This window comes from Bipolaris oryzae (assembly GCF_000523455.1).
Source record: "Bipolaris oryzae ATCC 44560 unplaced genomic scaffold scaffold_3, whole genome shotgun sequence".
Lineage (NCBI taxonomy): Eukaryota > Fungi > Ascomycota > Dothideomycetes > Pleosporales > Pleosporaceae > Bipolaris > Bipolaris oryzae.
Window position 1 is genome coordinate 39,808 of NW_006911279.1, and position 24,991 is coordinate 64,798.

The 24,991-nt window shown below is 50.7% G+C and overlaps 9 protein-coding genes across 9 annotated transcripts; 5 read left to right on the plus strand and 4 right to left on the minus strand.

The window, feature by feature from the left end:
* Positions 1 to 1,494: 1,494 nt before the first annotated feature.
* Positions 1,495 to 2,237, plus strand: COCMIDRAFT_21725 (uncharacterized protein; the record flags this gene model as incomplete). Its single annotated transcript, XM_007684467.1, has 3 exons — positions 1,495 to 1,553; positions 1,601 to 1,680; positions 1,765 to 2,237. The coding sequence occupies 3 exons, from the start codon at positions 1,495 to 1,497 to the stop codon at positions 2,235 to 2,237; spliced, it is 612 nt and encodes a 203-aa protein (XP_007682657.1).
* Positions 2,238 to 3,547: 1,310 nt separating this feature from the next.
* Positions 3,548 to 7,815, plus strand: COCMIDRAFT_81140 (uncharacterized protein; the record flags this gene model as incomplete). Its single annotated transcript, XM_007684526.1, has 2 exons — positions 3,548 to 4,099; positions 4,150 to 7,815. 2 exons carry the CDS (start codon positions 3,548 to 3,550, stop codon positions 7,813 to 7,815), a joined length of 4,218 nt encoding a protein of 1,405 aa, XP_007682716.1.
* A 739-nt stretch (positions 7,816 to 8,554) lies between these two features.
* Positions 8,555 to 9,487, plus strand: COCMIDRAFT_21727 (uncharacterized protein; the record flags this gene model as incomplete). Its single annotated transcript, XM_007684468.1, has 2 exons — positions 8,555 to 8,810; positions 8,907 to 9,487. 2 exons carry the CDS (start codon positions 8,555 to 8,557, stop codon positions 9,485 to 9,487), a joined length of 837 nt encoding a protein of 278 aa, XP_007682658.1.
* Positions 9,488 to 9,968: 481 nt separating this feature from the next.
* Positions 9,969 to 15,754, plus strand: COCMIDRAFT_563 (uncharacterized protein; the record flags this gene model as incomplete). Its single annotated transcript, XM_007684443.1, has 2 exons — positions 9,969 to 10,394; positions 10,442 to 15,754. 2 exons carry the CDS (start codon positions 9,969 to 9,971, stop codon positions 15,752 to 15,754), a joined length of 5,739 nt encoding a protein of 1,912 aa, XP_007682633.1.
* Positions 15,755 to 16,320: 566 nt separating this feature from the next.
* On the minus strand, positions 16,321 to 17,439 carry COCMIDRAFT_564 (uncharacterized protein; the record flags this gene model as incomplete). Its single annotated transcript, XM_007684444.1, has 1 exon — positions 16,321 to 17,439. One exon carries the CDS (start codon positions 17,437 to 17,439, stop codon positions 16,321 to 16,323), a length of 1,119 nt encoding a protein of 372 aa, XP_007682634.1.
* A 901-nt stretch (positions 17,440 to 18,340) lies between these two features.
* On the plus strand, positions 18,341 to 19,027 carry COCMIDRAFT_81086 (uncharacterized protein; the record flags this gene model as incomplete). The annotated part of the gene is made up of 1 exon (XM_007684527.1): positions 18,341 to 19,027. The coding sequence occupies one exon, from the start codon at positions 18,341 to 18,343 to the stop codon at positions 19,025 to 19,027; it is 687 nt and encodes a 228-aa protein (XP_007682717.1).
* Positions 19,028 to 19,145: 118 nt separating this feature from the next.
* On the minus strand, positions 19,146 to 19,796 carry COCMIDRAFT_80920 (uncharacterized protein; the record flags this gene model as incomplete). Its single annotated transcript, XM_007684528.1, has 1 exon — positions 19,146 to 19,796. One exon carries the CDS (start codon positions 19,794 to 19,796, stop codon positions 19,146 to 19,148), a length of 651 nt encoding a protein of 216 aa, XP_007682718.1.
* Positions 19,797 to 20,083: 287 nt separating this feature from the next.
* COCMIDRAFT_31917 (uncharacterized protein) lies at positions 20,084 to 23,018 on the minus strand (the record flags this gene model as incomplete). Its single annotated transcript, XM_007684490.1, has 3 exons — positions 20,084 to 20,371; positions 20,424 to 22,358; positions 22,407 to 23,018. 3 exons carry the CDS (start codon positions 23,016 to 23,018, stop codon positions 20,084 to 20,086), a joined length of 2,835 nt encoding a protein of 944 aa, XP_007682680.1.
* A 370-nt stretch (positions 23,019 to 23,388) lies between these two features.
* On the minus strand, positions 23,389 to 24,803 carry COCMIDRAFT_80999 (uncharacterized protein; the record flags this gene model as incomplete). Its single annotated transcript, XM_007684529.1, has 3 exons — positions 23,389 to 24,002; positions 24,053 to 24,336; positions 24,394 to 24,803. 3 exons carry the CDS (start codon positions 24,801 to 24,803, stop codon positions 23,389 to 23,391), a joined length of 1,308 nt encoding a protein of 435 aa, XP_007682719.1.
* Positions 24,804 to 24,991: the final 188 nt, after the last annotated feature.

Genomic DNA, 24,991 nt, shown 5'->3' on the forward strand with positions numbered 1-24,991 from the left:
TGGTGACGCTTGATAGGCTTGGGTAGTATTGGTCGAGGGGCGAGATGGCGGGCAGTGCAAAGCCAGGCATGGGGCTAACCGGGTTCAGACTGGTGACCGAATATGCAAGTCCTGGTGTGGTTCGGTCGGTACGAGAACGACTCCTGAGAACATCAAGCGGGGGACGAGCGTCTTGGCCATGAGAGCATCTTGTTTCTGTTTCTGCCATGTGCTTGGCGGGTTGGGGTACGATGACGTTTCACGTCGTCTGGATAAAGTTTGCAAACATATGATTTGCGCATGATGGCGAGATGCCGGCGAGGACTCAGGTTTCAAGCTCCGTGGTCACTTGAGAGGCAGAATTCTGCGCAGAAATCACGGCAAGGATAGTGATGCGGCGCGACTGGCGTAGAACAACAAGTGGTGTGCATCCACACTACATATGCATGTACACTACACTCGTTTGAGAGGCGTATGCAGTCACAAGCGGAATGCAAGACGACTTGGCAAACGCGTTGCTTGGCTAGATGAGCATACTTGGGCCTGTTAGCACTAGCTAATGAGGGGGGTGCATTTGCACGACTGCATATCTCAGTTTGATGTTGGTTTTTGCATTGTATGTGATTGGATGCTGACATGTTCTCTTGGCAATCGTTCTTTTCGTAAATGCGTATGTTGTAGCAGCCATTGTTGGGAGGTTGACGTCATCAGTCATGTTGATTGAGATGGCCGTTGACGGGTAAGCCGCCAGGCGCTTACTTGCAGGACATGTCTATCTGGGCAAGCCATGAAGATCCGGGGCCGAGATGCAGGTACAACGCGATTGCAACGGCTGTGATGGGCCAGAGGGCCCAGTGCTACAACTGAAAACTTTGTGGGGTCCAAACAAGATGTAAAGAATGAAGAATATACCATGTCCGGGTCGACAGAGAGACTTCAATGACAGAAACGTCATTTGGTGGTTGACCTTGGCCCAGGCGTATATATACACTAAGAAGACGGGTTTCTTTTCAAGCTACATATGTATATACAAGTAATACTATGTACTACTTGTAGATAGGCCGATAGGGCATATCCTTTGGGCAGGTGGGGCAAGGATGGTGGTTGGGCAACAAATGGTCTCTTTTGGTATGCGCGCATGCTGATTGGCTGAACCACGGCAACAGCGCTTAATAGGCGCCAGTCGACCGTTTCCTAGTCCCGGTGTGCGTTGAGAGCAAAAGTAGGTTTATGTATGTATGTACTTACACATGGACCCAAATGCCTTGGTCTCACTGAAATAGCGTACCATTTTAGACAAATACATGGCCTGCTGATTTCTCGCGTCCATGCCTGAAACCAGGGATCGCGGTTTCCGACGTGTTGCTATTGCAGGCATTGGACTGGTTGGGCTGGTGGTGCCAAGAGCCGGGGCAGTCGGCATGTGAACTTGCGAAGCACGTCAAGATCTTATGTTCAGCAAGCCTCCAGGGACGGGTGTAAGAAGCTTAGGTTTCGTAGTTGTATGCATGCATCATGGATGTACCTGAACAACACTTGCGCTCTTCTTGGCTTTGCATCTCCTATGTACGTGAGTATGTACTTGGATGTGTACATGTGTATAATTGGCATGAGTGCGTAGGGCTAGTCTGCTTCGTGACAGCCTGGGGGCTCGTGGCTTGTGCCAACGTTTGACTGGCATCCGTATCAAGTGTGTACTAGGTAAGTATGCAAAACTGCAGTATTTGGTCAAACTACCGTGCGAGTCATTATTGCAGGTAGTGGACGCCATCACATCACGCGCAGATTGGGCATCTGTCGAGGGCGAGGGAAAGCAGGGCCGACGGACTGGAAGAGGCAAGGCGCATATTGAGGGCTGGAATATACTCAAGCGCTACGGGTATGGAGAAGCGGAGTCTGTGACGCTCGACTGCCAGGACGTCGGCGCTGGCTCGATGGGCGGGAGATGGACTGGCAGCGGCCAAGGTTTTCGGCTCTTGGCTGCTCGGAAATTGGCCTCTCCCCTACGCACCCACACTCGCCTTTGGATCTTCAGGAACGCGAGGGCTGCGGGCCAACAAAGCCGGGGACACGAGCGGAGGCTCTGTTGTTGGCCAGGCGTGCGGCCAGGGCTGAGAAGGCGGCTAGGCGGCGGTTGCGGCAATAGTCGTGGAGAGATGAGCAATTCGGAGCAAAACGAATGCTTGTGGAGAGCGATGCAGGTGGAGAGGCATGGGCCAGGCGAGGAAAAAGGAGACGACGGCAAGATGACGCACTGACGGCGATGGGGCGAATGGTGCGATGGGGGAGGGGGGGGGCAGCGGCCGCGTCTTGTGAACATGGAGGAAGTGCAGCACTACGTAAGTAGATGCTAGTACGGGTGGGTATATGTAGTCACTCTATTGTGCAAAAGTCAGCAAGTAATCATCACCATCATAATAACTAATAATAATAACAACAACAACAGTTCAGTAAGTAAGCAAGTGGTATCCCGGCCCGCCTGGCTGGGGTAAGAGTGAATGAGTCAGCAGCATGTATGTACTTGGATAGTTATACATGTAAGTACTAAGTTAGTTATATGTATGAGTATATGTACCGACACGCAGCCAGCACAGCAGCAGCATGCAAGGACAGGCGGAACAGCCAGTGACGTGGTGTCGTTTGGCTGCAGTCGTGTCGCTGTGTTGCCGGGTGGCCATGGGCGCTGGCCCGCTTGCAGCGACGGACTTGGCGGGAGTCCGTGCGCGTGCGAGCAAGACGACGCTAGATGGGGCTGTGTCTGTCTTGGTTGCATGCCAATCCTTGGGCGGTTGAGCTTCGACGAAAACACGCCTCAGGCAAGTCCTTAATGCGCCTCGTCTGCCTGGCCTGTTTTCTTTGCTCGCGAAGCAAGAAACTCTTGCCTTTCCGCTCTTTTTTTCTGCCCCGTCCGTGGTCCTCGCCTTGAGTGCCTTGGTTGCCACCCACAACTCGCCCTTCACCACCTTCCCACACAGCATAGCCACAATCTACGCCCGAATGGACGCGCGCGACCCCCCGTTGACATAGCCCCCCTCTCGCCATCCGCCAGCCAACTTCTGTGAAGCCACCAAACCGAATCAATCAATCGATCAAGCAATCAAGCAATCACTTACTCGCTCACTCACTCACTCCACCATCCTCCGCTAATCCATCGCCTCTACCAGCCATCTGGGCCCGTCACGTAAGCACACCATCGCCCTGGCCGCGCACCACGCCTTCCACCACGGCCACCAGGTGCTAACAAAGCCGTTGGTACCAGATCCTAGTCGCTGGGCCTCACCCACTGGCTCTTGCCTCCACCCAGGACCACTTACGCTCTTTGTACCCGTTTCTTTGCTGTCGTCTGCTTCACTCTTCAACCACAGCCTACTCTCGCCTCTGGCCACGCCCTTTATAGCCTGCATGCTCCTCCCGCATGCACTATTCCTCATAGTCTAGCAAGTTCACCGGAAACATACACCTGACATCCTTACGGCTTACATCCATCGCTTCCCTGCCTGCTTGCACAGCCTACCGCCCTGCCCAGCGCCTCGCTCCACTGCAGCCTTGCGCCGCACAGCCTGTTGCTATGGCGAGCCAACAGGCACACGGCGGTCCTTCAAGACCACGGGCCCCAACCATCACCATCGACACGTCTGCTGCCAGTGACGCCAACATGAGCAATCCCGTGCCTCTGGCCGACATCCAGGACGGCAGCCACAGATCCTCACTCAACCAAACCTCTGACAACCCATCGCCTACCCAGCAAACATCGTCCTCGCAGGAGCTGCGCGGCGCCAATTCCTTTGAGAGCAGAGAAAGCAGGCCCACGAGCCCCCACAATGTCAGCTCGCCCGTTGCAACGTGGACCAGCAATGCTGGCCTACTCAATGTTCCAGGCGCTCGCTCAAGGGGCAACTCTATGGATTCGGCTACCGACAATGGTGAATCTAACAGTTCAGGCACATATGTCGCCTCTTCACAAGGCGATGCCTTCAAGGGAGAGCTAGCACCCACCGAAGTCTTGAATGACCAGGATGCTCTGAAACCAGATCCCGGCACAGAGGCAGACTTTGTGGTTGAAAACAACAAGTTTGCCTTCTCGCCCGGCCAGCTGGCCAAGCTCTACAACCCCAAGAGCGTAAGTCGTTGTCTCTGAACAACCTCCTCATCGTGCTAATCAGCCCTCAGTTATCAGCCTTCCATGCTCTCGGAGGCCTTGACGGCTTGGAAAAGGGTCTTCGGACCGACCGAAAGGCCGGACTAAGCATTGACGAGCAGCACTTGGACGGTGTGGTCACATTTGAAGAAGCAACGACACCAAGTACTACCGAGACTGCGCAAAAGTCATCACCGAATGCTGCTGCGCATACCGACAGCGCACCCACCGGCTCCAAGGAGAATGCTTTCGCGGACCGAAAGCGCGTCTTTAGTGACAACAGACTTCCGGTCAGGAAACCTAAAAACATTTTTCAGCTCGCGTGGATGGCCTACAACGACAAAGTTCTCATTTTGTTGACGTGCGCCGCTGTCATTTCACTTGCTCTCGGTCTATACCAAACTTTTGGTGTCGAGCACGAGCCAGGCGAACCAGCTGTAGAGTGGATTGAGGGTGTTGCCATTATTGTTGCCATTGTAATTGTCGTCGTAGTTGGCGCTGCCAATGACTGGCAAAAGGAGCGTCAGTTCGTCAAACTTAACCGCAAGAAGGAAGACCGAACCATCAAGGTCATTCGCTCTGGAACCACTCGCGAAATCTCCGTCTACGACATCTTTGTCGGAGATGTTGTCAATCTAGAGCCTGGTGACATGATCCCCGTCGACGGTATCCTTATCCAAGGTCATGGAATTAAATGTGATGAGTCTTCGGCCACTGGAGAATCTGACTTGCTCAAGAAGATGTCTGGTGACGAGGCTTACAAAGCCATTGAACGACATGACAACCTCAAGAAGGTCGATCCATTCATTCTCTCCGGTGCAAAGGTCTCAGAGGGTGTAGGTACGTTCATGGTCACGGCTACAGGTGTACACTCCAGCTACGGCAAGACTATGATGTCTCTTCGCGAAGACAGCGAAGTCACACCACTCCAAAATAAGCTCAACGTACTCGCAACATACATCGCCAAGCTAGGTGGAGCTGCGGCTTTGTTGCTTTTCGTCGTGTTGTTCATTGAGTTCTTGGTCAGGCTCAAGGGCAGCGACGACACGTCGGCCGAGAAGGGTCAGAACTTCCTCAACATTCTCATCGTCGCCATCACGGTTATTGTCGTTGCTGTGCCTGAGGGTCTTCCTCTGGCTGTTACCCTTGCATTGGCTTTCGCCACGACGCGTATGCTCAAGGACAACAATCTGGTCCGCCTCCTCCGATCTTGCGAGACCATGGGCAATGCCACTACCATTTGCTCTGACAAGACTGGTACGCTCACTCAGAACAAGATGACTGTTGTGACTGGCTCACTCGGGACTGCTCTCCGCTTTGGCGACTCCAAACTGAAAGCATCCTCCGTGTCCCCGATTGACGATGGAGCCAAGGGCAAGGATGTATCCCAGTCTCCTGTTGAGAATCCCAACGATGTCTCCGCCACGGAATTCGTCGAGACTCTGAACCGCGATGTCAAGGACCTTCTTCTGCAATCCATTGTCCAGAACACGACCGCGTTCGAAGGCGAGACTGGAGGTCCTGATCCTTTCATCGGCTCTAAAACTGAGACAGCCTTGCTCGGATTCGCACGCGATTACCTGGGATTGGGCAATGTTGCCCAGGAGCGCGCCAACGCCAACATCGTCCAGGTGATCCCCTTCGACTCCGCAATCAAGTGCTCCGGCGCCGTCGCCAAACTAAGCGATGGTCGCTACCGTATGTATGTCAAGGGTGCTTCCGAGATTTTGCTCGCAATGTGCGACAAGATCGTTACCGATGCCAACAAAGAACTTATCGAGGCTCCCATGACTGCCGACAACCGTGAAGCTCTCGAGCACATCATTACAACTTACGCATCCCGTTCTTTACGAACCATCGGCCTCATTTACCGCGATTTCGAGAGCTGGCCGCCCGCCGAATCATCCAAGAATGAGGATGACCCCACCCAGGCTGTCTTCAAGGATGTAGCCAAGAAAATGATCTTTCTGGCTATCGTCGGTATCCAGGATCCTCTGCGAGACAACGTTCGCGAGGCTGTAAAGGACTGTCAGCATGCTGGTGTTTATGTTCGTATGGTCACCGGTGACAATGTTTTGACTGCCAAGGCCATTGCCGAAGATTGTGGAATCCTGGTCCCTGGTGGTGTTGTCATGGAGGGCCCTACTTTCCGTAAACTGTCAAAGCGTGACATGGATGCCGTCATTCCCAAGCTCTGTGTTCTTGCCCGATCCAGCCCAGACGACAAGCGCAAGCTTGTCAAGCGCCTCAAAGAGCTCGGTGAGACAGTAGCTGTCACTGGCGACGGAACCAACGATGCACCCGCGCTCAAGACTGCCGACGTCGGTTTCTCCATGGGAATTGCGGGTACCGAGGTTGCGAAAGAAGCTTCTGCCATCATTCTCATGGACGACAACTTTGCTTCCATCGTAAAGGCGCTGCTTTGGGGTCGTGCTGTCAATGACGCTGTCAAGAAGTTCTTGCAGTTTCAGATTACAGTCAACATCACGGCTGTACTTCTTACCTTCGTCTCCGCTGTTTCTAGTAGTGACCAGCAATCTGTACTGACTGCTGTCCAACTGCTCTGGGTCAATCTCATCATGGACACCTTTGCTGCTCTGGCGCTCGCAACTGATCCTCCCACTCGCAGTCTTCTTGACCGCAAGCCTGACCCTAAATCCGCACCTTTGATCACGTTGCGCATGTGGAAAATGATCATCGGGCAGTCGATTTACCAGCTGGTTGTTACCTTTATTCTCTTCTTTGCCGGCGAATCTATGCTTAGTTACCATAGCCCACGTGAGCAGCAGCAATTGCCGGCTTTGGTGTTCAACACTTTTGTCTGGATGCAAATTTTCAACGCTCTCAACAACCGCCGCCTCGACAACCGCTTCAATGTATTTGAAGGCATTACCCACAACTGGTTCTTCATCATCATTTTGCTCATCATGATTGGAGGTCAGACCATGATTATATTTGTCGGTGGCGAAGCTTTCAAGGTTACGCGACTCAACGGCCCTCAATGGGGCTACTCAATAGTGTTGGGCTTCCTGTCTCTACCGGTTGGTGTCATTGTTCGCTTGATACCTGATGAGCTTATCAGGAAATGCATTCCCGACGCCTTCAGGCGCAAGCAAACTCCCGAGCTTGTTGTTTCAGATGACGACTACTATTGGAACCAAGGACTACTGGAGGTTCGCGATGAACTTGCCTTCCTCAGAAAAGTGCGTGGCGGCCGTCTGAGTGCTATCAAGTTTAAGGTGCAACATCCCAGGGAAATCTTTACCCGATCACGATCCAGTCACTCTCTACCTGGTACTCCTAATAATGGCGCTCAAACCGATGACGGCTCTCATGCTCCACCTACTCCCAGTAGTCGTCGTCGCGCCAGGTCTCGTTCTAATTCCGCTTTTGGTCCGGCAACTGTCATGGCTGGTATCGTTGCAGGCAGCATTGGGGGCTGGTCACCGATTGACCGCGGCAGTGGTGACAACGACTCCATCAAATTCAGCCGCAATACCACGAAGCAAGATCTCGAGGCTCAAGATGGCATCGAAGTCCACCCTGACACTAAATCGACCGATCCCATCCTTGCTCCTGACGTGAGTGAGTACCGCGGTCCTCCCAGCCAGAACACAGAAACAACACCCGATTTCAACGTAGGGCCTTTCTCCAGTCATGCTGGCGAACAATCCAAGCCAACTGGCCCTGGCACATAAGGCCTAATTCTCTCCTACGCCCTCACAATCCCCCATACATATACATATATACCTCGCACGAACCTCTCTGTAACCAGGAGAGTCGGGCGTAATAACTGTTTTATTCCAAGCAGCATATACTTCAAGCATTCATTGGCGTCACAGGCGTTTTTTTGGCCCTAGGGGCCCGGCGATGTCGTAAATACCCATATCCCCTTATTCATGTTGCTCGGTCGTCTTTGCGCCGGCTATTCTGTTATTCAAGGCTCTCCTTGTGCGTTACCCATCCATAGAAAATTTCTCGGCCCACCAGTTGTTTCTTTTCTTCTTCCTCCTTCTCACAGCCGCTTAGCACTGGCACCAAACATTTGATACTCCTGCAATGTGCCCCGAAACGACCCAAAAAAGTTCAAACAATAAATTTCATATTACATAAGTTCTGCTTTATTCTTGCCACGTGATGATCTAATGCAAATCGCTGATCGGAGTCGGAATGGGTGGTGTTAAGGTGTGTTCTTTACAAAGCATTCAAAGTCTGTCGGCGCTTATTCGGAAGGTCAAGACGCACACGACGTCATCTTGGCAATTGCATCAGCACCGCATCCAGCAACGATCGATGTGCCGGCGCCTTATACAAGCATTGATTGACTTCCATCGTCTGGAGTAATTCTTCTTGTGATACTCTGGATATACTGTACATCTTCTTCCCTCATTTTCGTGATCCTATCTAAGCAATTATTTATTAGCAACTCCAACCATAATGACACACAACGTCCTCTTAATCGGCGGCCACGGCAAGGTTGCTCAGCTTCTCACGCCCCTTCTGTTAGCGAAATCATGTAATGTGACAAGCATGATTCGTACCGCTTCACAGCAACCCGCCATTGAGAAGCTGGGTCAGGGCCAGCCAGGCAAGCTGAGTGTGCTTGTCAGCAGCGTTGCAGATGTCCAGGATGAGAAAGAAGCAAAGACTATATTAGACCAGGTGAAGCCTGATTGGGTTGTGTGGAGTGCTGGTATGCTCATATTTCTTTCTCCTTGAATTCTCTGGCTAGGTTTCCAACGAAACGGGTACTTTGTAGGAATATGGACACATTCTGATTGCATAGCAGGCGCTGGAGGGAAAGGCGGCGCAGAAATGACCTTCGCGATCGACCGCGACGCAGCCATTGCCTTTACAAAAGCCAGCATTCATACACCTTCTGTCAAAAAGTTTCTCAATGTTTCTTACCTTTCCTCCCGCCGAGGCCGCGCACCCTGGTGGAGCGACGAGGACTGGGATTCTGCACAAAAAGTCAATAACGAGATCCTACCGAACTATTATAAAGCCAAAGTTGCAGCTGATGAGGTTCTTACCGTCCTATCCAATGATCGTTTAGCAAAAGAAGAAAAGGAGGGCGTGCCAGCTAACGAGCGCTTCTGCGGTATCAGTTTGAGGCCTGGTACGTTGACTGAGGAGCCAGCTGGTAAGGTAAAGATGGGCAGAATTGGAGTTGGAGAAAAGGTCAGTCGTGCGACGGTTGCCGAGGTGATAGTCAGAGCCCTGGAAAAAGACGGTTTGAAGGGATGGCTTGATTTTGTTGATGGAACAGACGAGATTGATGGGGCGCTCGAAAAGTTTGTCAAAGAGAAGCAGGACAGTGTTGAGGGTGAAGATTTAGGAGAGATGAGGGCAAGGGTTGAGAAGGTTTAATCATGCCTGTGTTCGATAGAAACAAATGCACTGCAGACCATACACCCGTTGCTTGTAAATTATGCCTGAAAACCGTTCTCTTCGTACCTGACATTCCCCTTCGATCCAGCGCCTGTCCCGTTAACCATTTCACCCTGCAAGTGTTTACTACGATACATCACTCGCATGCTAGCATAGACAATTCATGAATAGAGTATGATCCAAGTAGAGTCAAGTCGCCTCTTTTGCATAGCGCGTTATCGGGGCTTACGTAAAGAGATTGTAGCGCCTTGGCATTTTCTTACAGTACGTCGCAGGCCGCGACGCGACACGACCATCACACCGTCATCTTTAGTTACGATATCGCTCTTGAGCCATTGGTCATTACTTATTATCCCAAATAATGGAAGGAAGCACGTTCAGCATGTATGGATGAGTAAAATACAAATGTTCGTGAGCCAGCACAAAGCTAGAGCCACCCTCCCCAACATCATTAAGAACCATGTCGAAGTCCGCATCACATCCGCAACAGGCCCGAGTGCAGAAAGTGTGCACCCTATGGACGCATGACGACAACTTCTCAAGAGATGAAATCGTGTTTAACAGCGAGAAATTTCCCGAGGTCCCTACCGGTGCTGGTTCCTTACTTCAGATAGTAGCCATACAGGAAGACAACGCCATTCGCAATTTCCATGCAGGACCGAAGAGCGCACAACATGACAGCGCTCAACACAAACACGATGCATCTTCTAGAGATGGTCACAATCATGGCCATCCCAGGAGACATCTTCGAGATCCAAACACGATAACCCTCGATGAGAATGGATCGACTATTCCCGGTGGCCGCGACGTCGATGCTGACAAAGCTTATGTGTTTGTCCCGAAACCTCTTTCTCCGGACTTGAAGTCAAAGTATCCGAACCTGCAGGTATGTGACATCTGATATTGGAATGAGGCATAACTGACCTCGCCAAGGTCTCTATATCCGAGCGTATTGCCAAGGTATTCGGATTCCGCAATAGGATGCAAGTTGTGGTGACCGAGGCTGATGAAGATCTGCATGAAGCCCATCATGTAGAAATCGTGTTTCGTGATGAGTACCTCGCACGCGCAGATATGTGGCGCATGGCAATCTCCGAGCTCAGCAAACGCACCGTTTACCGGGGCCAGAGGCTACTGTTCATGGGGACCATCAAAGCTACTATTAAGCACATCTACATCAATGGCCAGTCTGTCCATTCTGGCTATTTTTCGCCCAAATCGAAACCCATATTTCGTAGCGAGTCGGCGCGTTACACCCTATTCATCCAAATGTCTCGAGAGATGTGGGACTTTGATACCGAAGGCGCTGGAGAGATCATGTTTAACAAAGTCGTCAGCGGCTTCCTTCCGGATCTTTTTAAAAGATGGTTGAGAATCAACGCGCGGCATCTTGTCACCATCATCCTCTTTACTCGAATGCAATACGACGGCGAATTAGTAGCTGATCATCTTGAGGGAGCGACAAGTGACACACACTTTGATTCGCATTCGGGCACTTTCAGAGATTACTATCGGGTCGTTGTGAGCGACATGGCTAGTGGTGACTGGATCAACATCTTGTATCAGCTCAAGAAAGAGTTTAGAATGTTCCTTCGCGAAGTGTCTCTTGTGCGCAAACCAGTAAAGCAAGTCGCGAACAAAGACGATGCAGGTATGGATGATCCAATGTCTGAATTCGTCGTCGCTGGAAGACCATCGTCTGCAAGTCAAGGCAACATTCTTGAAGCTATCAACCTAGCCGCAGCTCAGTTTTCCAAAGATTACATTGATCGCGACCTCGTTCGAACAGGCATCTCGGTCATAGTCGTCAGCCCTGGAACAGGTGTTTTCGAGGTGGACTACAACATGCTCAAATTGACCACAGATACACTTATTGGATCAGGCATCGGTATTGACTTGGTATGTCTCTCACCAATGCCACTTCATTCCGTACCTCTTTTCAAGTATCAAACTCCTCGCTCGATTTCCGACTTGAAGGCTGAGCAAGAGAAACACCATGCACCTGTAGGGATATCGCGGACTGAAGAGGACAAAACTCCCCGCCAAAGTCAGCCTATTTTCGGTTCCGTTTCTCATGCCTCCACCATTCAGCACATACCGATAGACGACCCCGTAGAAGCTACAGACAACTGGAGATTCGCAATGCCATATTGGGTAGATATCTCTTTCTGGTCCGGCACTTCTGAAGAGATCTTGGAGCTTACAAAACCTCGGAAAGCCGACAAAATTGTGAAGAAGTCTCGAAAAAAAGGTCGCATCTTTTCCCTCAGATGTCGTCTTTTCGAACTTCAAATGATGGGTGTTATGGAGAATGAAATGGGAGACGTTGCTATTCCGTATCTGGAAGAAGACCCAATGTACCCACATCATCTGCGTGAATCGTTCGACCGAGACGAGGATGACCAGAAAACCGTCGCTGTAGTCAAACGCTCGACTACTGGAGCAGGCTCTTACTCTTCAAGAGGGGATAAAGAGTATGGGAATGACCAATTAGACGAAGGCAGAACTGCATACAAGAACTGGATGGAAGCATATGACAATGGCGTGTTCTCTCCAATCATGGAAAGACGCCCTGTATCAGAGTATCGAACACATCAAAGAAGACTGAGCGACCAGCTATCCAGTGGCTCGCCCAAACTATCCAGGAGTTTTCAACTTTCTTCTTCATTCCGTAGTGTCGGTCCGTCGATTCCTAAAACCGCCCGTCCGCCACCTGAAAACAACTTCCCACAGCTTATGCGCGAGAAGACAAAAGAGGTTGAGAGCCATTCTCCCCGTGGTACTGTCTATCGCATGTCTGATCACAAAGTCGAAGGCATGCCACGTGCTGACATCCTACAACGGCAAAAGAACTTAGCAAGAGGCAGTGTCAGTATGGGGCGTCCAGTATCGCACAAAAGAGGAGATTCTGAGGATTCTCAAAGCCATCGTCCTTCCGTACAGGCCACCCCAAAGCACTCTCCTGCACCCAGCCGAGGAGTGTCTCCTTCGAGGCGAGCCGGTCTCCCTCCTCTCACTGGCGCGGCAACGTCCACTTCAACCAAGGCTGAGATCAAGAGCAGACCTTCCAATTGGTTTTTAAGACAGATGAGCTTTGGTGGAAAAGCAGCGCCAGCTAAACCAACCCTCGGAGACGCTACTATCGATATCAGCCAAGGCAAGGTCAAACCTGCCATGCTGACCGTTGAGAATAACCAAAAGGGGGTCATTGCCGAAAGGTTGGCTAGCACTCGCCACACTTCTACGGAGAAAGCTTCTCAACCTATTGCCATCAAGCCTGCATCGCGCGCTGGCCCTATATCAGCTGAATCGCTCGCTTCTGACCGGGCTAGCCGTTCTATTGAGACTGTCAGAGGTATGGGATTTAACAAAACATCTATTCCTTCCCAATCTAGCTCAGCCGTTCGAGATCCCGGGTCCACATTCCTTCTTGCGGGTGCTCGCGGGACGGGGGAGCATGTTGGGCCGAAACCAGATCTGTCTTCTAGCGGAGGTGCTAGAGATGTTCCAAGGACCCTGTCTCCTACAAGTGCCATCTCGCCCTGGGCAGTCTTGGTCAATCCTTGTAATCCAAAAAAGAATAACATCAACTCCAAAAATCAATATCGACGCTGGCATCACGTCTTCCCCAGAACGCTAAGAACCGGTACTGTGAAATGGAGGTCGTTGTGCTCACCCGCCGCTGTCCCTTTGACTCATGAGTGGTTCCCTACTGTCGAACAAGTGGCATCGGAATACAATGAGAGCCCGTACAAGATCACACAAAACGAAGATGATGATATACTGGAGGCTCCGAAAAGCAGGGAGTCACTCATAAAGGAGCTCATTGCTTTTCGTCTTTCTCACGGATTTCAGATTGTTGTGGGCTCTTCTGTTGCAGAGTTTTCAGGTCGACAAGAGAAAACCCTCGCTAGTATCTTAGCACCTGAATACATGTCAAACGATGGAGACACCGTTTTTATGAGCGTGGGAAATAGCATCCATCAACTGGTTTGCGTGGCAGGTGGAGAAGTTGAGGTAAGGCGTTACAACCGGAAGCCCACGACAGCTCTGGAATCCTCCGCCGGCGTCGACAAGCCTTTCCCGTATCGACCCTACATCCGTACGGCTTTTGAAGACACTTATGACCCCAGGGACGTAATCCTACGGCCACCGCGAAGGGAGTACAATTGGAACATCATCGATACATTCTTAGCTGGCTACCATGATGAGTTTTCTGAAATTCTACGCTTTTGGAGAGCGCGCTTCGTCTTGATTCCTGTTGAGATACCGGCAGTGCATAGACGGCCGCTTCCAATGCTTACTGAAGACTCCGAGGAGGAGATACGTTTAGAGGGGATTCGAAAGCTAACGCAGCTGTGGCAAAAATTCCGTTTCATATCTTCAGAAGAGCGCTATTCCCAGCCTTCTTACGCTTCGAAACAAAAAGACCCAAATCCCCTTGCAATTGAATACCATACTCGCGATCCGTCGGCAGTCGTAGCGGCAGGACTGGGTAACTCTTTACTTGAAGACACGGACAGCGAGTTTCAGACCTCTGTCTTCCCAGACTCTGAGAAGTACCATACATCGAACATTGATATCAGGAAGCTTGCAGAAGACTTGCAAGGTGAGAAAGGCATTCAGATGCTTGATCGCCGATGGCACTTGAAACTGCACTACAATTGCTTCTTAGGCTTTGACCTAACCAACTGGCTCCTTTCGAACTTCAAGGACATTGAAACCAGAGATGAAGCAGTCGATTTCGGAAACGAGCTCATGCACAAGGGCCTGATTCAGCATGTGCAGCGAAGACATCCATTCCGTGATGGTAACTTCTTCTTCCAGATTGCGGCAGAATATCGAGCTCCTCGAGTCGAGTCGCGAACCGGATGGTTTGGCATGCGAAAGACAGACAAGTCGGTTCCTTCTACGCCGCTCTCAGAGGCGCCACGGACATCGCCTTTGATCTCAAAGAGCATCAAGTCACGGCCTAGTACGGGGGATTCATCATCTACAAACTCTGACTCTTCTAAAGAAGGCGAGAAAACTCCAACACGCGCTGAGCCTCCTAAAAGAAAAGTCATTCTGTCCCGCGTTATGCGCTACGATGTGGATCCTAGGAAGCGTTCGTACCGCCCCGAGATTATCTCACTACACTATGATCGTCTACATAATCCTGACAATTGTTACCACATCCGTATCGATTGGATGAACGTAACGGCAAAGCTTATAGAAGATGCAATTGTTACCTGGGCTACAAGCGTAGAAAAGTACGGCCTAAAACTCGTCGAGGTACCTATCGCCGAGGTAGCAAACATTGTTGACCATCACCCCTTCCGGTCTCCATATCTGGTCAAGCTCGCGCTACAGCCCCCTAAATCCCAGCCAGAGAACATGTGGGACTCAACTAGCTTCTCTCCTCAATACTCTAGGACAGACAAATTTGTGTATCACAAAGCTCTGTTACGGAGGTTGAACTTTGTTCTTGACATGGAGGCTGCTAGTGCATTTCCACCAGACGTGGAAGTAACATATTCCTGGGGTAACCCAGACTACAAGTATACGCAGTTCATTCATCGCAGTGGAGGACTGCTCGCTCAGATCACTGACGAAGGAAACTTTCTGCTGCTAGCGAATCGCCTCGCACACAATCGTGCCAAAGACAACAGTAGAATCCGCCATGTCGATCCTTATGAGCACAAAAAAGCGACAATGGACGGTAGCCAAAGCAGTCGCATGCCCTCGACACCAGCAGCAGAGCGTAGCAATCCGCATCGTAGTCCCTTTTCCAGCCCCTTGGCTCGACCAGTCCAGGATGCTAGCCTCTTACACACCGCACTCACCAGCCACGAACAGAGATCATCTACAGCCACCACGCCGCACCTCGCAGCTGTAACCTCGCTAACCCCCGAACAAGTCAAGGATGAAGTAGAAGCATTCTGCTCCAACATCTCTCTTCTCTCTTCCTTTTACGCCGAAGGACTGCGCCACGCCCCTTCGCCTTCACCACGAATCTTACCCGTAGGCGAAGACAAGATTCCAAGTCTAGGCTTACCCCCAGCGATTAGCATTAGAGATGCAAGTCCTGCCGCTGGAGGATGGACGTTGAGCAGTACGTTTGGAGGGCCTAGTGGCATAGCCGGAAGAAGACAGGGTAGCGAGGGAAGTATGTTCAATCTGGGGAGGCGCGGTAGTGCTTTTGAAGGCATGGAAGGCGGGCCGCGAAGGGAAAATAGTCAGGGAAGTGTTGGTAGTGGTATGTAGACACGTGAGAGTGGGGGGGGGGGGGGGGTCGTTTTCATGGGCTAGGAATTTTCTTCTTTTGCTTCTTATGAGTGTAATGGGGAATGCGGCGTCGAGGTTTGTTTGGCGTAGAAAAGGTACTGCATGCCTGACCCTCATTAGTTTCTAGCTTCGTAACGTTGTTAATGGCTTGTTTGTGTATTCTAGAGGATCTCCAAGACCTGTTTTTCATACGTCTTGCGACCATTGGTCAGGCTTTTAGATCGTTCAGTAGTCGGCATCTCCTATCTTTTTTTGCTGTTTGGGGTTTGTCATAGGTAGCGACTGGGGTTTTTGCGCATGTAAGCTACGATTTCGACGAACCTTGACTTCTGTTTTTCCTTTTCCTAGTCAGAATCGTGTGAACAAATGATTAATCTTATTTGTTTTTTTTAAAAAAAAATGATAGACTTGACATCAACAGAATGACTGCAAGCATATTTCAATAAATACCATAATGTTTCAAGAAGACGTTACTAAACATCATATTTATTTTTTTTCCCCAAAAACCTAATCATGTATGGGGAAAAAATATCCTTGAGTCCATCTCAAGGCATGGGATACCCCTTTGCGAATAATTCTCTAATCTGCTTTTCGCCCCAGCCCAACGTCAGGGCCAACTGCAGCAAAACCCTCGACTTTTGGGGGTTGTAAAACCCACTGGGGATGGTGAAATCGTCATCTCCATTCGGCGGGGGAACCATGCCATCTGGACTCCTATGACTAGCAACAATGGGAATACCAGTAGCATTGTACAGCGCCTCTGCACTTGCACTTGCAGCGCTCGAGACACCTCCAGCGCCGACACCCGCATACACGATACCCTTTGCGCCGGCGTCGTAGCAGGCGGTGAAAAGCGCGAGCAGCATGTCCTGGTGGGCGTACAAGATGGGCACGGGAACCAGATCGGTGACGTTGGAGAGGTCGAAGACGACGCGGCCGACGGGCTCCGAGGGGTGGAAGAAGAAATAGGGCACTTGATTGATGAAGACGCCGAGTTGGCCTGCTTCGGTCGAGTAAAACGTGTCGAGCGAGTTTGCGTTCATTTTGGTGGTGTAAAAGGCGGAGCCGATGCGGTCGTTGAGGACAATCATGGTGCCGCGGTTGCGTCCGGCGGGCGAGCCGGCGAGCTTGACGGCTTGGTAGAGGTTCAGTGGGCCGTCGGCGCTGAGGGCGGTGGCGGGTCTCATGGCGCCGACGACGATGACGGGCTTGGTGGAGTTGATGGTGCTTTCGAGGAAGAAGGCGGTTTCCTCGAGGGTGTCGGTGCCGTGGGTGACGACGACGCCGGAAATGTGGTCTTTTGCTAGCTCTTCATTGATCATGTGTGCGAGGTACAAGCTGATTGTTTCGTTGATATCTCCAGAAGGTACGTTGGAGGCCTGGTATCCGGCAATGTTGGAGATGTTGAGCAGTTCCGGCACCGCATCGACTAGTTGTTGGACTCCGAGGCCAATTGAGTAGCCAGTTGTTTGTGTATTTGTGCTACCTTGCGAGGCGATTGTGCCTCCAGTCGCGAATATTGTGACATTTGGGAGAGAGGCATTGATTGGTGTCTGGATGTCCTGGCGAACGAATAGCCTGTGCAGCTGTGATCGAGTAATATCGACGGGCGATGCAACAGCCAAAGACGTAAGCAATGGAACGAGTTGCGCAAAGACCTTCATCTTGCCAACCAAGTAGCAGCTATGACTATGATTTCTGGGTACTCTAACTCAGCTTTGTTAAGACGACTTATATACTCTTACACATTATCGTTGCAACACACCCATTTGTCACATCCGTCGTCGGCCAACCCACGACACGCCTATCTGGACGGCAGGCTTATCTCAAGCCATGTTAAGCTAAGAGGCAAGGTTCCGTTATCATGTCCCGTCAATACTTCCCCATCGAGTGCTGAAAGGTAATACCACGAGTCGTCATTATGTACAAAGGGCTTGGCTGTGCGGATTGACCGGACTAGTCTTGGTGCCTTTGCGCTTATCAGTACTTACGTAGGATCTGAGTACTACCACGATCCGTTTTCTCCGGTTGCTCGAACATCTCAAGGAAAAAACGCCAAGCACAGATATGCAGAGTCTGCAAACTGGTTCCCCGGAGTGGTTAGTCATTGATGTTACTCCATAGTTGCAGCCTCGTTTTCCATGCGTCGGCTTATGTTCTGCTGTGCTGTTGTAGTGACAAGTGTGGAACCGGCAAGGTGCCGGCATCGGTCCCGCGCCGAAGAAATGCCCGAACCGCTCGACCATTGAGCTCGATGCGATCACTGATCGGCACGCCAAATAGAACCCATGGAATTATATGCATAATGAAACTTTACATAGACAGTAGACCATTGTGTACCAGCCATATCGATCAAACTCATCCGCCGCCATGTTGCGAAAGATTACTTGTCGCAACCATCCCCGCTTGTCTACGCTTTGCCATAACAGGAATTTGATGACAACAGGGCGCACCAAGTGTTGTATAACAGAAATTTCGTGTGTAGGCGAGCCCTCAAGAGGAGTCTTTTGCATACCACAGTTTTTGTTTCACAGTCAGAGTCCCTTTCAATCACCATAGCAAAGCATGTGCCCACCTTCAGACCTTGCCAGTGCCGCCGTTCGAGACGTTGGTGGTGCACCCGATCACTATCCCCTTGAGGCCTCCCTGGATACACCGATATCGAAAGCTGCATACACACATGCTGCAAGCATTCTGCATCCATCCATCCTCAATCACAGCATCAGGGTATTCAAGTACGCAGACGAAATAGCCAAACACGATAGTTCAAAGTACTTCACGGATCCGCACCAGCGTGACCTACTGTTTACCGCATGCCTCCTCCACGATATTGGCACGACGCAAGAATACAATGGCCCACAGCGATTCGAAGTCGAAGGCGCGGATGCAGCAGTCAAGCACCTCTCGCATTTCGGTGTTAGTAAAGAAGATGCGCACTGTGTGTGGACCGCCATTGCATGCCACACATCTCCTGGCATTGCAGAGCGGATCAGCGAGCTCTCAAGAATCGTGCGCATAGCTGTAATCACAGACTTTCGAAGGGATGTTACGGAATGGAGCACGCTCGAAGCAATGAGAGAGAGGCTGGAAGCGCAGCACGAGCGAGTAGGCATCGAGAAGGTACTTGGAGATGCAGTTGTTGAGCAGGCAAAGATGGACCCTAGGAAGGCGCCCAAGGTTTCATGGCCTCATGCAATGTATACGGCGTGGCTTGCTGAGCCAGATTGGGATGGTGTAAATAAAGCGTTTTGAAGAGGCTTGGTAGGTCGGCTGGGATAGTGTTTCGTATATGGATGGGTATGTCGTATGTTCATAGCATTCATTGGCCGTATAGCCATGTCCGTGGCATTCTTTTGGTGTCTCCAAAAATTCAACCTCCGTCACCTCTCTCCAAAAACCCTGGGTCTCTCTCAATTTTTCCTTCAAACTTGGTCCACCACGCCTGGAAAGCCTTGAGCGGTACTGTATCCCCCGTACCCCAGCTCGTCAAAAAGTCGTAGCAGTTTTTGATGATTCTCTGTGCGAGCACCTTTGTCTCGACGCTTCTCTGACCTCTAAGCACCAACTCATTTCCCTGAACTGCTCCTGTTGGTTGCGACCCTGCAGCAGCCTGCGCTTTGTTTTGCTCTATAGCAGCGGCGACTTGTTGCGCAGGCTCAACGCTTATTCCAAGGGCCAGCGGTGTAGTGTTTCCGTTTGATGCACCCATAGATACTCCCTCGTCGATCATAGATTCGTCGCTACCTAAACTCCCCGCTTTGGTATTCACTTTGAAGATGGCACTGGGCTTTTCGTTGGCGATTGCGCCGAGTAGTTTAAATTCGGTTGTGCCGGGCAGTTGGGCGTATACGGCAGCAGCAGTGCCGTCTGGAAGTGTAACTCCAGGCAGGAGGAAGACAACAATGTGGGAGAAGGAAGGCTGCGAGGGAATCTGAAATGCCGATTGCGTGGGCGAGATGATGGACGAAGGCTCGGTAATGACAGGGCGGCCGGATATTATTATGCCTACGGGAGAGGACATTGTGAATACTGTGTAAGATGCGATCAAACACCAGGGCTCTCTTGGGTGGCCGTAAGGCTACAAGCTGAGCGTAGCTTTGTGCATGAGAAAAGTCATGTTGACGAGCACCTTTGACATGTTGTGTGTTTTGCGTCATGGCCGGCCCAAGCTTGGCCCCACATGGCCTTACATCACCTGACATGTGCAACGCCCATTGCTAACTTACACCCACAAAAATCTTGCTATGCTGGAATCTGCAACTATAATTCTGGCAATGCCTTTGCAAGGTCCCGTAGAATAGGGTTATCTCACATTCTAAAGCCGTGTGCAGCGCTGATCCATTCCTGGTCCAGTCTATCACTGACCCTCTTCAATACCCGACTTCCACCCATCAGAGCCTGAAACAAATGGACTCGCTCATCTTTGCTCATAATCAGAAAGCGAGAGAGTCTAGTTGCAACTATGTGCTTTGGCTCGACTGCAAAGGGTGAGCTGGAGTAGAGTGGAATTTCGAGCGTTATCGGCTTCTTCAGCAATGCGACAATGACCTGAGCCGCGAATGGATTGAGACCTGCCCGACGCAGGAAAACCTCATACTATTAACAAACAATAAGATGAGATGCTTCTCAGTATGGCTGTAATACTTACTGTTGTTTCCTGCGCTATGGGCTTAATGTCACCAATGTCTGCTGAGCCGTACGGCAAGCCGTATTTTCCCATTTCTGTCACCGTGGCACGCGCGAGGGCCTTCTCACCTCCAGGAACGTACTGTACTAGCACATCGCCCTCCAAATTAGAAGTAAATTTCTCAATCGCTCTCAATGCTTCACTATCGCGTGGGTCCTCTGGACGGCTTGACCCCAGTTTTTCCGATTCACGACTGAGTCCCTCGCTGATCAGAACAATCAATCTCTCGTATCGTAACTGGAGAGTAGCCAAACACTCCTTGATCTGTGACCGTTCTATTTGCCCCGGAAGAGCTCGCTGCTTGATCTGTTGCAAAGAAGTAAGAATCAGACCGGTGGAAGGTGAAAGAATCATGTCGGCATCTTTGGCCGGCGAGTGCGGTAGAATGTAGTCTCGGTACACCATCTCAGCGTTTGGATATATTTTTTCTATCTGCTTCAGCAAGCTTCTTTGTTGTAGAAACTTTGACGAAATGAGGAACGAACACGGCTGAAGATCGGCCGGGATATTTGTAGGCGAGGGTGGCAGGTTTGCCGTCCTCCGCTTCTCGTCATCTCTAAGATGTGCCTTGTGTATCTCGTTTCTTGCCTCCTTGACAAGCCTCGTGGAGGCCTGAAATTTGGGGATATCCATTGAACGAGTACTTTTGTTTGGGAAAGACTTTTCAACGGTGTCAGATATTACAGACCCAGCAGCCTTTCCACGTGTCTCCAAAAACCTGTGAAGGGCACTTGTAGCAGAAAAACCACCAAACATGAAATCACTGCCATCATCATCTTTTGTCTTCTGTGTAGGCTTCAGCCGTGAAATCTGTTCTTGTGACAGTTGCTGGCTTGTATCTGTAGTCTCCGTTTCCAAGCCTGCTGGTAGATGGCGCTGTGACACTGTTGGTTTGTGACGTGTCCCTATCGTATCTTCCTCTAGCTCCAGTTTGCGCTTGTTTAATAAAGCTTGCATGTCCTGGCTATCCTCATCGAGCACTGACTCTAGTTCGTCCTCGTCGTCTTCATCGAGGATTCTGAGCCCATCCCGCTTCCACACCTGCGTAAAGCTGGTTGCAATGCTACCTGTCCTGGCTTCACTTAGAATTCTCTTCATCTCGGTTTCGCCATGTAATGTCTCTTCTAGCTTCAGTGTTGATATCTTTGTCGTCAAGAAACCCCATTGCAACTCTCTTTCCGGGACTGACATTGCATGCCAGGATGGCGCGAGTTTCAGTTCCTCACGTTTGATCCTTCGTAGAAATTGCGTCTGAGACTCAAGCTCAGTGGGATACTGGCAATTGTCGCGGTTACGCCGACTACACTCAATCCAGGGTGCCACGGGTAGCGAAGAGTCGATATACGGAACGTCCACACGTGCAGTCGTATCAGCACCGGAGAGTTGCTCGTTTCCAACAGAATTGCTCACCTTTTCAGCTAGTGGCTCAATTTCTGCGAAGATTCCATAGTCCTCACTTGTGATATCATCATCGCCATCGGCATTATCCTGGCCCCACGGCTCATATGAGATAAGCTCACTTAATGCTGTGGCAAAAGAGACCGATTTGAGCTTCTTCATCGGTGAGGTAGAAAATACCGATGGTGTCAAAGGTCCTTCCACTTTCAAGTCTGCAAATTTACGCTTCGAAGGAACTTGTGCACATGCCTCGGACAGTGGGCTAAAAGATAGCGGATGAATCATGTCGAGAAGCATCGAATCACTGCTATCAGATTCTTTCCGAGTAAGAGAATCTGCGGCCATGATCTCGCTTTGAATGATTTCTGTCTCTGCACGGACAGAGTCACTGCTATCTGATACAAGCGGCAGATTGTTTGTAGGTGATGAAGGTATGTAGGGCTCCGGCAATGGAGAAAGTGGGAGTAAGGGAGGCGTGAGGGGCCGAATGATTAGATCCTAAACTGTTCAGCGTACGTATAGAAAGATTATGTGTCATCCAATTACCCGATTGTAGATCCCGTCTTTAGCCTTCAGCGCCTCGCTATCCTCTGGCACGTATGCATCGCGGATAGCTTCTTGGAGATGCAAGAGTGTGCTTCTTGAGACAACAAGCTTTTCGGTTTTGGCTTGCGCGTCGCATTGTGTAAGATACGTGAGGTATATAGCAGGCCATTCAAGGCCCTCGTCATTTTGTTCATTAACAAGTTCAGATGGGATCTTGAGATTTCTGAAGTCTAGTGGCGCCACACTACCGAAATTTATCGAGTCAACATCGTGGTCTGATTGGAGGACCGGAAGTTCGTGCTTTAAATCCAAGATGCATTTTCTGTTGTCAGTCTGAAAACAGCTAGCCGAAGGCTCTTCTTTGTCGGCATAGATTGTCTTGAGCAGTAGTACAGCGTCTCTGTTTACTGCAAGTCGTTCCTTTGTTAGTGTGGAGGCCGCATCAGTAGTGAGGAAGTCAGAGAGACTACAAAGGCTCTCATCGAGAGCTGTAGCCGATAATACACTCAAATCCCGAAGGGGTAGTGGCTCGGTTGTATAATCAATACAGAGGCCTTGCGCTCGTGCATATTCAAGAGGACGGAGTTCATCTTGTGAACTTAGTTGGTCCATGGTAAGCACACACGTGTAGTCACATATTTGAACTCACGTAAGTGAAGATCGGGGTTTCTGACCTGGGTGATCAAGCTGGTGTTGGGGTTTGGGTCGAGGATTGTTCCTTCCTAGTCTGTCTCACTAACACTCCCATGTGGGGACTGTACATGATGCGTCAACACCAACCAAAGCTACAACATCACAGACAGGACAGCATAGGCTCACAGCGATTTGAAGATTAAACTTTTCATTGTACTCAGCCGTTGCTGTACTGTAGGCCGTTTCATATGTTCTCAAAGGAATGTGCAAAAGACACTTAATTATTTACAGCTCATCATCTTAGTTCCCCGCACGGTAGGCATAAGAAGCCCATGTCACATATGGACGCTTATGGAGTGGCTGGCTTCTGGCCAAAACCGAGCGACTGGTTGCCACCGTTGAAGGCAACAAACTGCGCCCTGAACATGGTGTCGCCATAGATCTGCAGACCCGAACCCTGGTTGCCCTGTACACCACCAAAGCAGGTGGTGTTTGCCTTGTCGACAGGCGCAAAAATGAGCTGGTTACCAGGAATCTTGGCCATGTACGAGTCACCAATGGCGACGCTCATGTCGGGCAGGGTAGTTGCGCATGGGAAGATGAAGCCACCAACTTGAGCATTGAGCTGAGCACCCTTGACTTGCGAGTAGTATGCATCGGCGACCTGTTGGTCCACAAGAAGAAGAGATGTACCAGTATCGGCAATAGCGTCAGAGCCCTGTGGGTTGTCGAACAACTGGTCACCGACAGCAAACTTGGTAGAGCCGAATTGCCAGAAGCCAGTCTCAGCCTTGACAGGAATCCAGGCCATCTCGCCCTCGAATTTGGTGGCGTCGATTTTGCCAAACTCGTAGACACCAGTGCCATCCGGGTCGAGATCGGCAGTAAAGACAGGCAGATCCAAATCGTTCATGACATTGGCGAAGAAGGTTTTCTGAGGAGTCTTCTTGGTGCCATCGTTGACTGGTTGGTTGTCAGTAAGAGGTGCTGCACCTGAGAGTTGCTCAACTTACTAGTGTTGAGTTGGGAGAAAGCAAGGCCGACAAGACCGTCAGTGTTGGTATCTTGAACGAACGATTGAGAGACCTGGCTAGCGAGCTCAACGGCCTGGTTCTTGACAGTAACACCTCCAATGGTGACGGTGTCCATGCCCACGATACCAGCGGCACCAGAACCATCGCCGTAGCTAATCTTCCATTGAGCACCGGCCACCTTCTTGAAGGTAGCCGACTTGGCAGGATCAAAAGCAGTGTGTTGACCAATGAGTTGAGGGTCAAGCTCAGTGCTGAAACACCAACTGCGCGTTACAGGTTAGTATATAGTTGGCTATAAGGAGCATTGAGCACAAGCTTACAGATCAGAGGAGCCAGAATCAAAGTCCAAGTTGAGGGTCTGTCCGCCAATGTCGACGGGTGACAAGAACAGAGCGGCATTGTCGGCAGGGTTAGCGGCAACTGTTCCACTCGAGTTACCACTGGAGCCAGCGGCGGCAGCAGCAGTAGCAGTGTCGTTGCCCTTTGTTTGCTTGGAGAAGGAGATGAAGCCATCCTTGACCATGAAGTCCTCCCTGATCTTGAAGTTGTATTTCCTGAATACCTTCCTCATGGCAGCAGGGCCATTGGGGCCAGTGGGATGGGCCTTGTTCAATTGCCTGGGAACCTTGAAGGAACGTTTCTGGAGACCCCTCTTGCGGGAGGGAGCCGGGACGGCTAGCACAACGGCTGCCAAAAGAGCAACAAAAAGAAGAAATCGGAGAGAAGGCATGTTGAGCAAACGCTGACCGGCAGCCTGACAGAATGAATCTGTCGTTTGGAGAAAATAAAAAGAGGAGGAGGGGAAGAAGAAGAAGCGGTCAGGGAGAACAAGGAAACGGACGAAACAAAACACCACTTCCTAGAAAACAAAAAATGGAACCCAGGCCTAGCCTTGGAGGATGGTTGGCAATGAGTGTG